At 38.1% G+C, this 12,475-nt stretch overlaps 1 protein-coding gene across 1 annotated transcript in view; it reads right to left on the reverse strand.

The window, feature by feature from the left end:
* FAM71D (family with sequence similarity 71, member D) overlaps positions 1-10,809 on the reverse strand; it is a 29,395-nt gene extending 18,586 nt beyond the window's left edge. The window contains exons 1-4 of the mRNA XM_004682079.1: positions 10,654-10,809; positions 6,225-6,424; positions 5,000-5,534; positions 2,216-2,463 (exon numbers count right to left, since the gene is read on the reverse strand). Coding sequence (XP_004682136.1) covers positions 2,216-2,463; positions 5,000-5,534; positions 6,225-6,424; positions 10,654-10,809 — 1,139 coding nt within the window. The remainder of the gene's footprint in view (positions 1-2,215; positions 2,464-4,999; positions 5,535-6,224; positions 6,425-10,653) is intronic.
* Between the last annotated feature and the right edge of the window lie 1,666 nt (positions 10,810-12,475).

A 12,475-nucleotide genomic window follows, 5' to 3' on the forward strand; every position in this document is an offset into this window, starting at 1 on the left:
TGGTCACCTCCGGGGCAGGCGGGAATCGAACTCATGCAGAAGTGGCTTTAGATTCTCAGTGCAGTGCTTTAACCCGCTGCGCCAACAGGGAGGGCCCCTGATTCTCAACTTTTTAAGTAAGAGTTGCCACTTTGCAAAAAGGGATTTTTAAATTGCTTACAACTATTATTTATATTTCTTTGTCCTATTTCAGCTCTAGAACCTCTTCAATTGTATCACATGGAGATGTTAATGGGAAAACTATGAAGCTATTGCAGCCACTGCAGCACAAGTTTGATCCAAGCCAGGTAGGTGACCCACATGGCACGGAAGACCTCTGCTATCTGACCAGCTATTCCCCTCAGCAGTGTTTTCAGTACATCTGCCTGTTCTGCTCCCCACTCTGCCTCTGGTGAATCCTCTCACCCTCCCTCCTTCCCCCACCTCTGGCCTGTATCCCAGTTCTTGTACGCAAAAATAAATAAAATCTTTTTTTTTTTAATAAAATAATGTTGCCTCTAGCTTGGAGTAATGTTTTTTATTGTGTTGAAGGAAAACGTCTTTATTTTCTGGGTCTCTATCAAGAAAATGATATCTACCAAATATTATTTATTTGTTAATCCATTTAATTGATTTATATTTTGTTTATAAAACTATAATTTAGAGAGTACAGCTGTGCACCTCTGTATGTGTATATGCTTCACTTACTACCAAAGTGGTGCCACCAAGTGCTTTTAAAATACTACAGTTTTGGGCCCTCCCTGGTGGCGCAGCGGGTTAAAGCACTGCACTAAGAAGCTAAAGCCACTTCAGCATGAGCTCGATCCCCCACTGCCCCGGAGGTGACCAACATGGCACGGCAGACCTCTCCTGACCTGCCCGCTGCTTCCCACCACAGAGTACTACGTTATGGCTCCCCGCTCGGTCTCTGGTAAATCCTCTGACTGCACCTGCACCTGTGGCCTATACCCCAGTTCTGTATGTATAAATAAATAAACCCTAAAAAAAATACTTCATTTCTGCTCTCCCATATCTAAATAACGATATCATGAGTTTCCTTAGTTTTAGCTTAAGCCTGCTGTATTTTGCCTGCTAAACCCAATTAATTTAGCATTTTTTATCAGCAGGACTGACTTACTGTGTTTTAACTTTGTCAAGTTTTACAAGCCAGATAAATTATTTGCTAAATAATTTATTTCCCTAATAATAAAATTAGGGAAATCAAACATAAGTTTTCTATGTTTAAAGAAAACATTACATGGAACAGAGGCAGTTCTTGGAAAAGTGTTCAGTAAAAGTCATATGATGTCCTTCGCTTTTTGGGAGCTCTATGAAACAGTGTTTCTATGTTTTCAAGTTCTGACTGAGTCAGTTTTGTGTCTGCATTTCTGTTAGTTATTTATATAATTTAAGGTTTCTAAATTATTGAAGCAAAATTGTGTATAGTCTTTCTCAGTTAACATTTTACTGATCTTTTTATTAATGTTAATGCCTTTTTCATTTTCAGTTTCATCTTGAAAAAATGTCCAACATTGTTCTTGTTTATTGTCTTTTTTGAGAAGAACCAACTAAACTCTTCCTAGTACTTCAAATTATTTTAAAATTTTCAAGTTTATTTTTTAAGTTTATTGTCCTGTTTTCTTCCTGCTCCTTTATTTTTAAAAAAGAGTTAGCCATGATTGATTATTTAAAAATTTTTTTTCTTGCTAATATTAGCATTTACATTTCTAGATTTTCCTTGAGGTTCTTTTAGGTATTACTAAATCTGATCAGAATGATCAGATTAGATTACCTTTCATCTTTATAACACTGTGATGCTCTTTCAAATACAGCTTGAAATCAAGCTACTTAAATTATGAGAATAGTTTTTCCAGATTATTAGGTGATTAGTCAGAAATGTAAGATGTGTAAGGGATATGCAGAGCATATACAGAAAAGTATGAAGAAAAAGCACTCATGACCATTCTAACTCAAAAAATGTGGCTGTATTCTATTTTCTTCAGCACATATAACAGACTCCAGGCAGATAGGCAAGAATATCAACTGACTGGCACAAAAGCTGGCATAAATATAAAAATCAGCTAAGGTTGAATTAAGTGAATCAAATGTGTATATATGAGTTGATTGTATTATCATTCAATTATACAGTATCTGTGGCTGAAAGTCTTCAGCAAGAAGTATCTGAGTTGATAGACTGTTCACATTATTTCATCTGAGATTTCCATGCCTCACATACCTGGATCGTTCAGTTTCAAGAGCCATGTCTTCAAAATCAGTTCTCTTTAATTCAGAGGTTGTTTCATTCCTCACTTCAGATGCCCCTGTCTCACTTATGTCTGAAGACAATGTATCATAAAAATATCTGTCACCTTCAAAAGTCAGTGTTACATCTGAGATGGTGACATGTTTTGAGGATTTTTTTACACTATCCTTATTTTCTGTATATTGTTGACACCCAGTTCGCTGAATGTTTTCCACTGTGCCCTGTAAAAATAAGCAGCAGCTCATGAGGTAATAGAAGAGCATCATGAAGACATAGATTACTTATGGCGCAGTGTCTAATACAGAGATCACTTCATTCATATTTGTGGAGTGACTCTGAGTGGCCAGCACAGTCATGAGGGATGGAGAATTTGGTGACTCAGAACCACCGGGTGGGCATGGAGACTGGATGCACAGGGTCCTGATATAGTACATGCAAAAAAGCTTTTGAGGTCACATATACCAAAGACACCTCCCTCAAGAAGATTAGTGATTAGGTAGAATAATTCCTCTCCCTGAATTACCAGAGAAAGGAAGGGTTCTAGAAATGCCTTTTTACTCCCCAATCTGAAGTTGCTCTTGCTTACCTGAAACTAATAGGTGAATGGAGTGGGTGGCCCATAGCAACAGTAAAGTGTTGTTTTTCCCTGAAATCTCTTGTACCCCTCATTTCTCTGCTTCAGTTATTGTGCTGTTTCTCAGTCAGTCCCACCTTCCTCAGTCTCTCTCTCTCAGAGCCTCTGGTCAGCCAGTCCTAAAAACCCTGTATCTAAAGTGCCTCCCATCTGCACCTTCTCCCTCCCATGGCCCCTGTCTAGTTCACCTTTATTATGTTCCCTTGAAAATAATGCAATCATTTTGCTTCAAGGTAAACTTTCATTTGTTTTCTGATAATGAAGACAATGCATATTTATTATAGAATGTTTAGAAAATCCTGTAAGGTAATAAGTGAAAGGAGAACAACATTGCTCTCTTGATGCCACTGGTGTGACGCACAGTGGTGTGCACTACTATTACTGTGCACCCTTGATCCTGCTCTTTCAGCCATTTATTTATTTTACATGTGTGTGCTCTGTGACCATATCGCATTTCTATGTATATTCACTATGTATATTTATGTATATTCACTTTCTTATGTTTTTAAACATTGTGTAAAACTACTTGAATCTTCTGTTTTTATTTATTTTTTAATATAATAGTTTATTTTTACATCATTTTGTACATTTTTTTAAAATCTCAATTGTAATCCCCGGGGGTTTCCCATCAAATCTTTTCTAATTAAAAGTATTTTCCTACAAGAAACAAAAATTTAGAAAGATATAAGGAAAAATATATGAATTACCTATGATTCCACAACCCAGAAACTAATTTTACATCATGAATTTTTTTCTCAGAAAAGTTCTTCCACAAGTAATAGCCATAGTCATTTAGTTAACGAATATTTACAGAGTGGTATCTTATCAGATACCACAGTTGCTCCTGTACAAATAAATAGGTCACTTGCCCTCATGTATTTAAATTCATTTAGCTATACCCTGTGGTGGAAGTTTAGTCATTACCATATTCATTATTTTATTTTTATGAAATTGGTATAGACCTGGTTTGATTTAACATCTTTATACCCAAATCCTCATCCCTGTTTCTGATTAATCATTTTTTAATTTATCTGATGACCTTTTTAGAAAGATTCCCAGAAGTAGAATCACCAGGTTAAAGGATCACCATTTTTTAGGTTCTTGATGCATAATGATTTCAAGAAAGTTTGTACCAATTCTCATTCCTACCATGAATCTGAATGAATTCCAAGTTGGCCACACCTTTAAGTATGAGCTGGTTTTATTGTTTCTATGACAGTTTTATGGGTTAAATTATTTTTCTAATATTGCATTTCTTTGATTACTAATGAATTTAAACTTTTCCACTCATAGCAGTTTATTCTGTGATATATCTGTCCTTTCCCCTTGCCAACTATCTGTTGTGGCCCCACTGAGGTTTATTCAGCAGTAGTCTTCAAAGTAATCTCTTTACCTATAACCCATCCTATCATTAGGTCAGTTTTTCAACAAACATAGTTCATTCACTCCCTTGCTTGGAGGCCTTTTGTGGCTAAGGTTTGCCAAAGACTGAAGTGCATATATCTTAACTGGCATTCAAGACTTGTAAATAACTTTCCAACTTTCCTAAAATTCTCCATGTATACTATGTTCTACCTAAACGGAAGCAATCCTTCCTGGATGTGGTTATGTGTTTTCCCACTTCCTGCCTTTTTCTAAAGCCACTCAGTTCTTTGGTTTTTTATTTTCCTATTTTCAACTTTACTTTCTACTTACTAAAGTTTCAACTGATCCATCAAGGTACTGCAAGTCTTTGCACCCACTTAAACCTCAAAATAGCCCTTACATATTAATATCCTCATTTTAGAGATGAGGAAACTGAGGTTCATGCAGATTCAGTGATTTGGCCAAACTAATACAGGGCAGGCTTTCTGACTGATTTCAAAGTTCTTTCCAGTCCATCATAACATTCTGCTACTGGGCTAAATTTAATGAAAAGGTTAGTATAGCCTATTTCAGGAAACATCTTACAACTTCTTTTTTCACCTGAGCTTAGGAATCAAACGTCATTGCAAAAATTGGGTTACTCTTAGTAAATTCCATTGCAAATAATAATCAGGGTCAGGTAGTTAATTAGAAAGCATGATCTTGCTTCTCACTCTTACTTATAGGTAATTAAAGAATAAATCTTCCATGTCACATACCTCTTGCTTTTGCATGACCCTTCCTATGTCATCATTTTCAAATACGACTGTGACCCTTGAGCTGTTTATGACCTCACAGTTGTCTGTGATTTCTGTGACTTCAGTGACAATTCTCACATCTGGAACCTCTGGGACCTCATTTTCTGGAATATCTGTGACATCGGTGACATCGGTGAAATCTGAGACTTCTGAGAAATCGGTGCTTTCTATGACACAGGTGGCCTCTGTACATGTGTATGGGTATGAGGACCCTATATCTGTGAAGGCTGCAATGTCCATGATGTCCATCGAGCCTGTGATGTCTGTGCTATTCGTGATTTCTGAGAGACTTGAGACTTCTGATATCTTGGAAGCTTTCACTTTCTCCTGATTCAAGAAGGAGATGAGTTCCACCCACTGATAAAATAAGGTGTCTTCTTTGTGGGCAGGAGCGCAGAGCTGTAGGTAGTAGGCTCGACCGCTCACCAACTTTACTTTGAGGCGCATATTATCAAAATCATGCACAGTAAGAGTCACAAACTGCAGAGGAATAAACCTGCCAACAAACACAAATATCATCTGGAGGCCTGATAGGAAACCTAGGAAAGGCTCTGGCTTTCATGTTTTATAGCAACCTAAAGAATTAGACTCAGGACAACAGGCTTGGCTTGCAGACTGGCCTGGGTAGGGCAGCTGTGGTGTGGGTAGTATTTTTGGGGCCGTCATTTTCCTAGGTCTGGTGAAAATAGACTTTTAGTACAGTCATCAGTCTCCTGAGGGCCATCTCATCCTAATCATATTCCTAAGACTATGATAGACTAAAAAATCAGAGGATCAGCTGCTTAACATAAGGAATGTCCCATTTAATCTTGTAAAGTTGAAACTTAAGATAAGCTGAGTGATTTGCTGTAGGTCATATAGCAAGTTAGGACATGATACAAGACCAGAGGGGATTCTAATGGAAGCTGGGGTATTGGGAGAGGGAGGAGGAAGGGAGCCATTTATTAGTGCTTTCAAGAAGTTTCTGCTACTTAGGCTTAATTCTTTAAAAATGAATTGTCTGCTTGAAGGCCAGGTTGTCATAAGCTATTTTCTTAGACTCTCAGGATGTGGCTTTGTCTTTTGTAGCAGGAGTGCAAGTGAGATGCACCCCTGAAGCAACTGTCATTGGTGTCTCCCTTTTCAACTCCTCAAGGGTACAGCTTATTTTCTGAGAGATCCTTAACGTCTTCCCTTTGTAACTCACCTGGTAAGCACCACATTATCTGGAGATGGAGATGTCAGCAGACTTTCAAACAGGGATTCTGCATCTTCTGGGGCTGTAGGTTTGAGATGCGCGAGCAGCATCACATTGGGGACCTGGGGGGCTTGACAGGAAGAGCAGATGCCCATGGTCACCCAGTTGGCTCGGTTATGAAGGTAAATGGATTCACCTCTTCTGTTGACCTAAGGCAGAGAACAGGAAGAGGAATTTTCTGATAAAGTTCATGTTCATTACAATTTTGCTTACCTGGGCAAGGTGAGAAAAGGAGGAATGAACCTAAGGAGCACATTTGTTACTGAAATTCTTGAAGTTATGACAGAACAAGCAACTACAGTTCCCTAGCCTTGAAGGTCTACCAGGGAAGAAAAATATTCAACAATTAAGCATGCCACAGTTTATTACTGTAAGAATGGTTACCAAATTTAAGTTTAGGATGCTGTAGTGAATAGAAAAGGGGACCTAAAGGGGATGAGGTAGTTGTGTGCTGGCAAATATTAACAATCTCTTCAAAGATACACATATGCATGTATAGATATTTATTATAAGTTTTACTGATGTAACAGATCAGTAGCACACAGCTTACAAATAATGACGTATAATATATATGCTCTATTTTAAATTATCCATAGTCAATTGACCTTCAGAGAAGACTTCATTGATCTTTGCCAAACATTTTCATGTCTTAATGCTTTATTGAAGTACATAGATGGAAATTCCAACACTTCATGAATTTTCACAAACTGAAAACACACGTACAGCCAGCACACATATTAATAAACAGAAATTGTCACCATCCAAAAGCTACCCTCCCAGGTCCTTTCTCCTCTCTACCTTCTCCTAATGGGAAAATGGAATTCAGATATTTATCAGTATAGTATGTTTTTTTGTGCTCAGATGAGCCTTGTTTGACTTAATCCCCTCAGAGGTACATTTCTGAAATCCACTTTTAGTGTGGCACGTAGTTCTCTTTGCTATATGTTATTCCATTATTCAAATGTTATCCATTATACTGTTGATGAGCTTTTGGGAAGGTTCCATTTTGGTTATTGTAACTATTTAGCAGTGATGAATTTTTCCCCACATCTTGTTATTTGTATTATATAATTGACTCAAATATCTTTTGCTTTGATAATTTTATTTTATTTTATTTATTATTATTATTTTTAAAGATTTCATTATTTATTTATGCATACAGAACTGGGGTACAGGCCAGAGATGCGGAGGGTGAGAGGATTCACCAGACAGAGCGGGAGCAGAACAGGCAGATCAACGAAGTACACTGCTGAGGGGAGCAGTGGGCGGGTCAGGAGAGGTCTGCTACGCCATGCGGATCTCCTTGGGGCAGGCGGGATCGAACTCATGATGAAGTGGCTTAAGCTTCTTAGTGCTGTGTTTTAACGTGCTGCGCCACCAGAGAGGGCCCAACAATAATTTTATTTTTAACTAAAATTTTTACTTCATATTTTAATTTTATTTTAAAAATGTATTGTGGTAACATTAGTTTGTAGCACTGTTATATTTAGGGGGATAGGTTCACACCTGATCAGATGTATGTCACTCTGTCACATCCATCACTAAAGTACCTATAGTTCTTTACCACAGATCACTGGGTCCCTCCCCCTTCTTCTCACCCCCACTCACCTTTCCCTCTAGCAGCCTCAATTCTGAAGTCATATTACTAGATTTTGTTTTATTTTGGTTTTGTGTGTTCCTTTTATTTCCCTACATCCACATATGATTGAAATTGTTGAGTGTTTTTCTCCTTCTGGTTTATTTCATTTCATAATCTTATGTCTACTCATGTTGTAATGGCAAGAGTTCTTTCATTTTTATAGTTCAGTATTCTATACTGTATCAATGCCACATATTTTTAATCTACTTACTCCTCTGTTGTTTTAGATTCTTTCCATACTTTGGTTACTGTAAATAAGACTACAATGAATACAGGAGTGTATACAGCCCTTCAAATTTGTGTTTTGCATTCTTTCGATACATACCTAGGAGTAGAATTTCTGGGTCATATGGTATATCTAATTTTTAGTATTTTTGAAGAGGCTCTCTCTTGTTTTCCAAAGGGGCTGGCACCAGGACCACTCTACACTCCCACCTTTCCAACATTTGTTGTCTTTGGCCTTTTAATGGGGGCCTCACAGGTGTGTGGTGGTATCTCATTGTGGTTTTGATTTGCATTTTCCTACTGATAAGTGATGATGGATAGTTTTCAGACTGATAAGTGATGATGGATATTTTTTCATGTGCCTGTGGCCTTCTGTATGTCTTTGTTGGAGTAGTGTCTATTTTATTCTTCTGCTCATTTTTTATTGGGTTCTGTATTTTTTACTGAGTTGTATGAGATATTTGTTAATCTTGGATATAAGTCTCTTGTCAGATGTGTTGTGCTCATAAGCCTCAAGAATATAAAAATGATGAAATGTAGTAAAATAAAAGGATGGATGTTTTGAATATTTGTTGACTTTGTTTTAAATATCATTTATTGACTTTAAATTTATAAAATTTTATTTTCAATAATAGCTTTTTAACAACTAACTTGCAAACTTCCTATACATCTACCAATCTGCGAGCTGTAGCACATCCTGGACATCAGGTCATGGAAGTCTCCCTGAGGAAAGACCTCTAGCTAAGGCCTGAACAATGTGAGAGATAAACTAGTTGGGTGGACAGCAGACTTTTCCAGGCAAAAGACAGTAAGTGCAAAACTCCAAAGTCTAAGAATCTTGGCTAGATGGAAGTAGAGAGAATAAAAATTGTGGAGACAGGGACATGAAGGAAGTCAGACAGGGTGACACCTGGTTTCTCAGCTATACAATAATTGATTCAAGTATAATCATGTAAAAATGAAAGCACTCAGAATTTGTAACACCCCAGTGCTGATTTTCTATCCCAAAGTATATCCCTGTTCTTCCTTACTAACTGAACTCTGACTCCACTCCATATCCAGGCCTCAGGGACGGTAGTGTTTCCCCCCATGCCCCCACAAATATCAAATCCTTATTAATCACGGTGATCCTGCCTCCTCCAGCCCCTTGCCAGTGACCCAGGTCTGGCTAATGGGGTACAGTGGAAGCCTCTTGGAGGCTCTGGGGAAGGTTTCTCTGCTCTCACAAAGAATGGGAAGGATGAAATGCATCTCTTCTGTTGCTGGCAATTGTCACTATCTTGTTAGCATGTGATGTCCTGAGGCGAGTAAGCTTGAGAGAGTCAGAGCAAAGAGAACCTGGGTCTTCAGTGATTCACCACTGGTAATCTGATAGCATGTGGCCTTTTCACTCTATTTGAGATAATTGCTGGTTTTGAATGTTTGTTTAACTTATGAGTCAGGAATCTTGGCAACTTGTTGCCAAAGACATACTAATCAAGAAAACTTGTACATCTTGAAGGGGGTGACTTAACAAGTTATACATAGGGCCATGTCTGGTCTTTAGAATACTAGTTACGTCCCCCAGTATTCAATGGCACATTCAAAAGTTTATTTGAAAAGATACAGGAATAAATGTGAAAAATAATATAAAAATATTATTAGTAGAAACACATAGAGGGCAAAGTACATATCAAATCATGCCTGATCACCTGTGTTCTGGGACTTGACTTAAACATGATTGTTCCTCAGGTCATCACCTCTTGCCAGTGGTGTTCTGAGGAAAGAAGTACCCTGGCATCATTCCCTAGTAATCTGGCATAAGTGTATAGAACGTGCTTTTCGAAATGAAGATGTGTCTGTTGTCTTCCTTGTCACACTTCATGAATTAGCTGAGGGCTGCTTGAGTGTGTATGTTCCATATTAGATGTGGTTGTGGTATTTCTATGAAATTTAGGGCTATTGCCAACATCACTGTATTTATCCTCCCATTTCTTTGAATGTTTTAACATTGAGTATTTAAGAGGAAAGTTAGAACTGCTCCTAAATACATTGAAATGTTTCATTCATAATATAGGTGCTTTTCTTATGAGAAGGAAACTTTTCTCACTGGCACAATTTAACAATTACAACTTCAGAGCTAAAGAGCCAAAATTCATTTTAATTCCTGTGTCACTGATGTTCTTACTCAAAATGTCTTCTAAGTCTAAGAAAGGAGTTAATCTGAATGATTTCCTATGGCTGGATGTTCTAAAAATCACTATAAGCTCTTTGTATAATTTTGGGAAGATTGTGATAATAGTTATGGTAAAGTTAGGACAGAATTCCTAGGGAAGAGTTTGTTGGGAAAATTTGAAATGAGTTTTTCTTTAACATTATCATTATTTTAATGTTGTCTGCAGGTCTAAAATTTTTCCTTTTGATGGTCTCTCACATTCCCTTACCATATTTAAGACAATTGTCCTCAAATTTTCAGTTGTTTTGGAGAAAACTTAAACTAATAGAATATAATTCAAAGCTCAAATTCTCATTTACCTGGATAAAATTGCTCTCTAATATGGGAGAAGATACAAAAGGGGCATACTCTCCTCCACCCAACATATTTTGAAGATCTGCACCGAGGGTGTGTGGGTCACAGATGGTGTCGTCCTCATTGATCCTAGTAGTGGGCCTCCTGTCATCCTTCTTCATCGTGCTTATATGCCAGCACCAGGAAATGGCAGGAATGGAGGTGAGATGAGCAGATACAGAGAAAATTTAATAAAAATTCAGTTGCCTTATGTTTTCATTAATTAGCAATTAGAATTCAGCAAATTCTATCAACATCTATGATATGCTGGGTACAATGCTGGGATCTGAATATATATCTGAAGAGAACAGATGCATTTACTGCCCTCATACAACTTATACTTGTTGGGGAGACAGAGAGTAAGCAAGTAAAAAAATAAAGATGTTGGGGGGTAAAATTTACAAAGGCTCTAGATAATGAAGATGGCCTGGATTGTGAAGCTGGCAATTCTAATTAATTGGAATGCTTAGGAGAGGCCTCTGAGGAGGTCTTTCATCATATGTCCTTCTTCTGCCGAACTAATATTTTTGTCTTCTTTTTTTAAAAGATTTTATTTATTTATGCATACAAGAACTGGGGTACAGGCCAGAGGTGCAGGGGTGGTGAAAGGATTCTCCAGAGACAGAGTGGGGATCAGAACAGGCAGATTGACTGAAATACACTGCTGAAGGGAGCAGTGAGTGGGCCAGGAGAGGTGTGCCGTGCCATGTGGGTAGCTCCCTGGAGAGGGGTTGAACCTGTGCCTCAGTTGCTTTGGAGAGCTTCATAGTGCTGCGCTTGCATCTGTTGCGCCACCAGGAGGGAGCCCTATTTCTGTCTTCTTAGTTAATGGTATCCTTATCTTTTCTGTCATGGAGGACTCTCAAGATCTAAGTATCAAAATGATACTTAAACTGAGATCATCTCCTGACAGTCACCAAAGAGTGAAGCTTAGTGCTTGGTTGGGAGGAGTAGTAGATTATCTAATCTATGACAGTTGCTTATCTCTTGTTCTCTTGCTTGGACTATCCAAAACTGCTTCAAAAAACAATAGCTCTACTTCATTTGACTTCACCTTTCATTCACCAGAAATGAATAAATTCCAAGAAGGGTACAGGCCTCAGACTGTAATTCTATTCATATGTCAAAAGATCACCCTTTTTAGAAACTCAGTGCCAGGTACTGCCTTAGCTGTAAGCAGTAGCTCCTTTATGTATTTCTACCTCAGCCTTTCCTGAGATTCTTTTTTCTACCAGCTCAAGCTAAAGCTAACTAAAGATCATGTTTCATTGCTGCCCCAGCAAGGATACTTCAAATCAGAGACCATGCTGCCTGCCTGATTTCATACAAAGGTCAGCATCAGGTTTATAAGTGGCATCACAGCAGGGCTCACCCTTCATTTTCCAGAACAGCCATGATTTCTAAATTGTCCCTCTAAAGTCAGACTCTCTCATGGGTCCCCTTTTGAGATTTCAAAGCAGCAACTTTGGTACACTGAATTCCATAAGAGGGACAGAAGAAAAGAGAAAAAGCCAGCTTGGAAAGGCAAGTAAATAGAGTAGGAAGTGAGAAAGAACCAAGAAAGCAAGCAACATGGAAGGAGAGGGTCTACTGACACAGTAGACTCTTCTGTATGGTACATCACTTCTTACCTCAAATCAGGGCCACGCCACAATCTTTGCATGGAGACAAAGCTTTAATTCACTTCAGTAGGGCTTCCTCCTTTTCATGATGCAGTCTTTCATGAAAGAAACAAAAACAGAGGAAGTGTATGCAAAAGACGAAAATATCACCACTAACCCTTTCTTA

The sequence above is a fragment of the Condylura cristata genome, unplaced genomic scaffold, assembly GCF_000260355.1.
Source record: "Condylura cristata isolate star-nosed mole 26May11 unplaced genomic scaffold, ConCri1.0 scaffold00013, whole genome shotgun sequence".
Taxonomy (NCBI): Eukaryota; Metazoa; Chordata; class Mammalia; order Eulipotyphla; family Talpidae; genus Condylura; species Condylura cristata.